Raw genomic sequence first — 1,319 nt, 5'->3', positions numbered from 1 at the left:
TACAGAGCGATTAGAGAAGAAAAAAGGTAAAACACTTTGAGAGAAGATGATTCTACATCTCAAATAATTCCAATTGTTTGTGCCATCTCTTTTGTTCTTACTATATCTTGTGGTTTTTAAAGATACAAATCATTAAAATTCCCATTCTCTCAAATGCAATAGGTTTCCCACACCTATAAACCCTACCATTTTTTCTTGCTTATAAATTGCACCAAATCCTCAACTCTTTGCCACAAAACCCCATTCAAACTTTGCTTCAATGGCTTCAATGTCCTCTCGTGGCTCAAATGCATGGACTCCAATGCAAAACAAGGCCTTTGAAAAGGCTTTGGCTGTGTATGATCAAGACACCCCTGAGAGATGGCTCAATGTTGCCAAGGCTGTTGGGGAGAAAACTGAAGAGGAAGTCAAGAGGCATTACCAACTTCTCCTACACGATGTCAAACATATCGAGTCGGGCAATGTCCCGTTTCCTTATCGAAACTCTAGCGATGATTTGCCGAGGAAAAGAGGTAACTTATAAGATTTTGTTCCCTAGGGAACGTTTCGTTTGATAACATTCGTGATTTAGAGGTGACACAGCTTGTTTCGTTAGGGTTATTCGAGCAGAAAACTGAATTGCGTACGGGTGAAACTTAGTCCTTTAGACCTTTTAAGTAGCTAAAACACGAAATAACGAAAAACATTATCAAATCAGCTCGTATTGTGTTACATTATCGTGTATTAAATAGGCGAATAGATTATATTTAACTTTTTTTTCTCTCTCCTCAGGATGAGTAAGAAGTTCTTCATTGATCCAGCTAGTGCAATTGCTGGAAGAATAAAAGAAAGAGAACCATTTGAATTTTGCTTCATGAGTAACCCTTTATAGTAAAAGAATAAATAAGAGTTTATTTGAAGTCTTGTTTCTCCCAAAATCTAGGAGATATTTGGTCTTGTTTTTCTCCCAAAATCTTGGAGATATTTGGTCTTGTTTTTCTCCCAAAATCTAGGAGAGATTTGGTCTTGTTTTGGTTGATATTCATATCTATGAGAAATGTCTAATTTAAGAGAAATGTTCGTCTTACTTTGCTAATTTGCTAGCTCGATTACACCCGACTCGAACTGAACTGGGTTTCGTTATTTTTGTATTTCTTATTATGAGTTGGGTCGGGTTGGGTTGTTTTTTTGGAACTGAATTGGCAAGGTTCGGATTTTGGGTTTAAGAAACAAAGTTTTGGGTCAATCCGAATCGAATTAGTCCATTATAATAATAAAAATGAATCATAACATATACTTCGAGTAGACCATAGTTTTACGGTTTTCTTTTGCACGCTACA

At 36.3% G+C, this 1,319-nt stretch overlaps 1 protein-coding gene across 1 annotated transcript; it reads left to right on the top strand.

Moving 5' to 3' along the window:
• The first annotated feature begins 238 nt into the window (after nucleotides 1-238).
• On the top strand, nucleotides 239-1,055 carry LOC111776264 (protein RADIALIS-like 1). Its single transcript, XM_023655671.1, has 2 exons — nucleotides 239-512; nucleotides 772-1,055. Exons 1-2 carry the CDS (start codon nucleotides 260-262, stop codon nucleotides 774-776), a joined length of 258 nt encoding a protein of 85 aa, XP_023511439.1. The 5' UTR covers nucleotides 239-259; the 3' UTR covers nucleotides 777-1,055.
• The last annotated feature ends 264 nt before the right edge of the window (nucleotides 1,056-1,319 follow it).

The sequence above is a fragment of the Cucurbita pepo genome, chromosome LG15, assembly GCF_002806865.2.
Source record: "Cucurbita pepo subsp. pepo cultivar mu-cu-16 chromosome LG15, ASM280686v2, whole genome shotgun sequence".
NCBI classification, from domain to species: Eukaryota; Viridiplantae; Streptophyta; class Magnoliopsida; order Cucurbitales; family Cucurbitaceae; genus Cucurbita; species Cucurbita pepo.
Note: the sequence above shows the minus strand (reverse complement) of the source record. Positions and strands in the feature narration are given on the sequence as shown.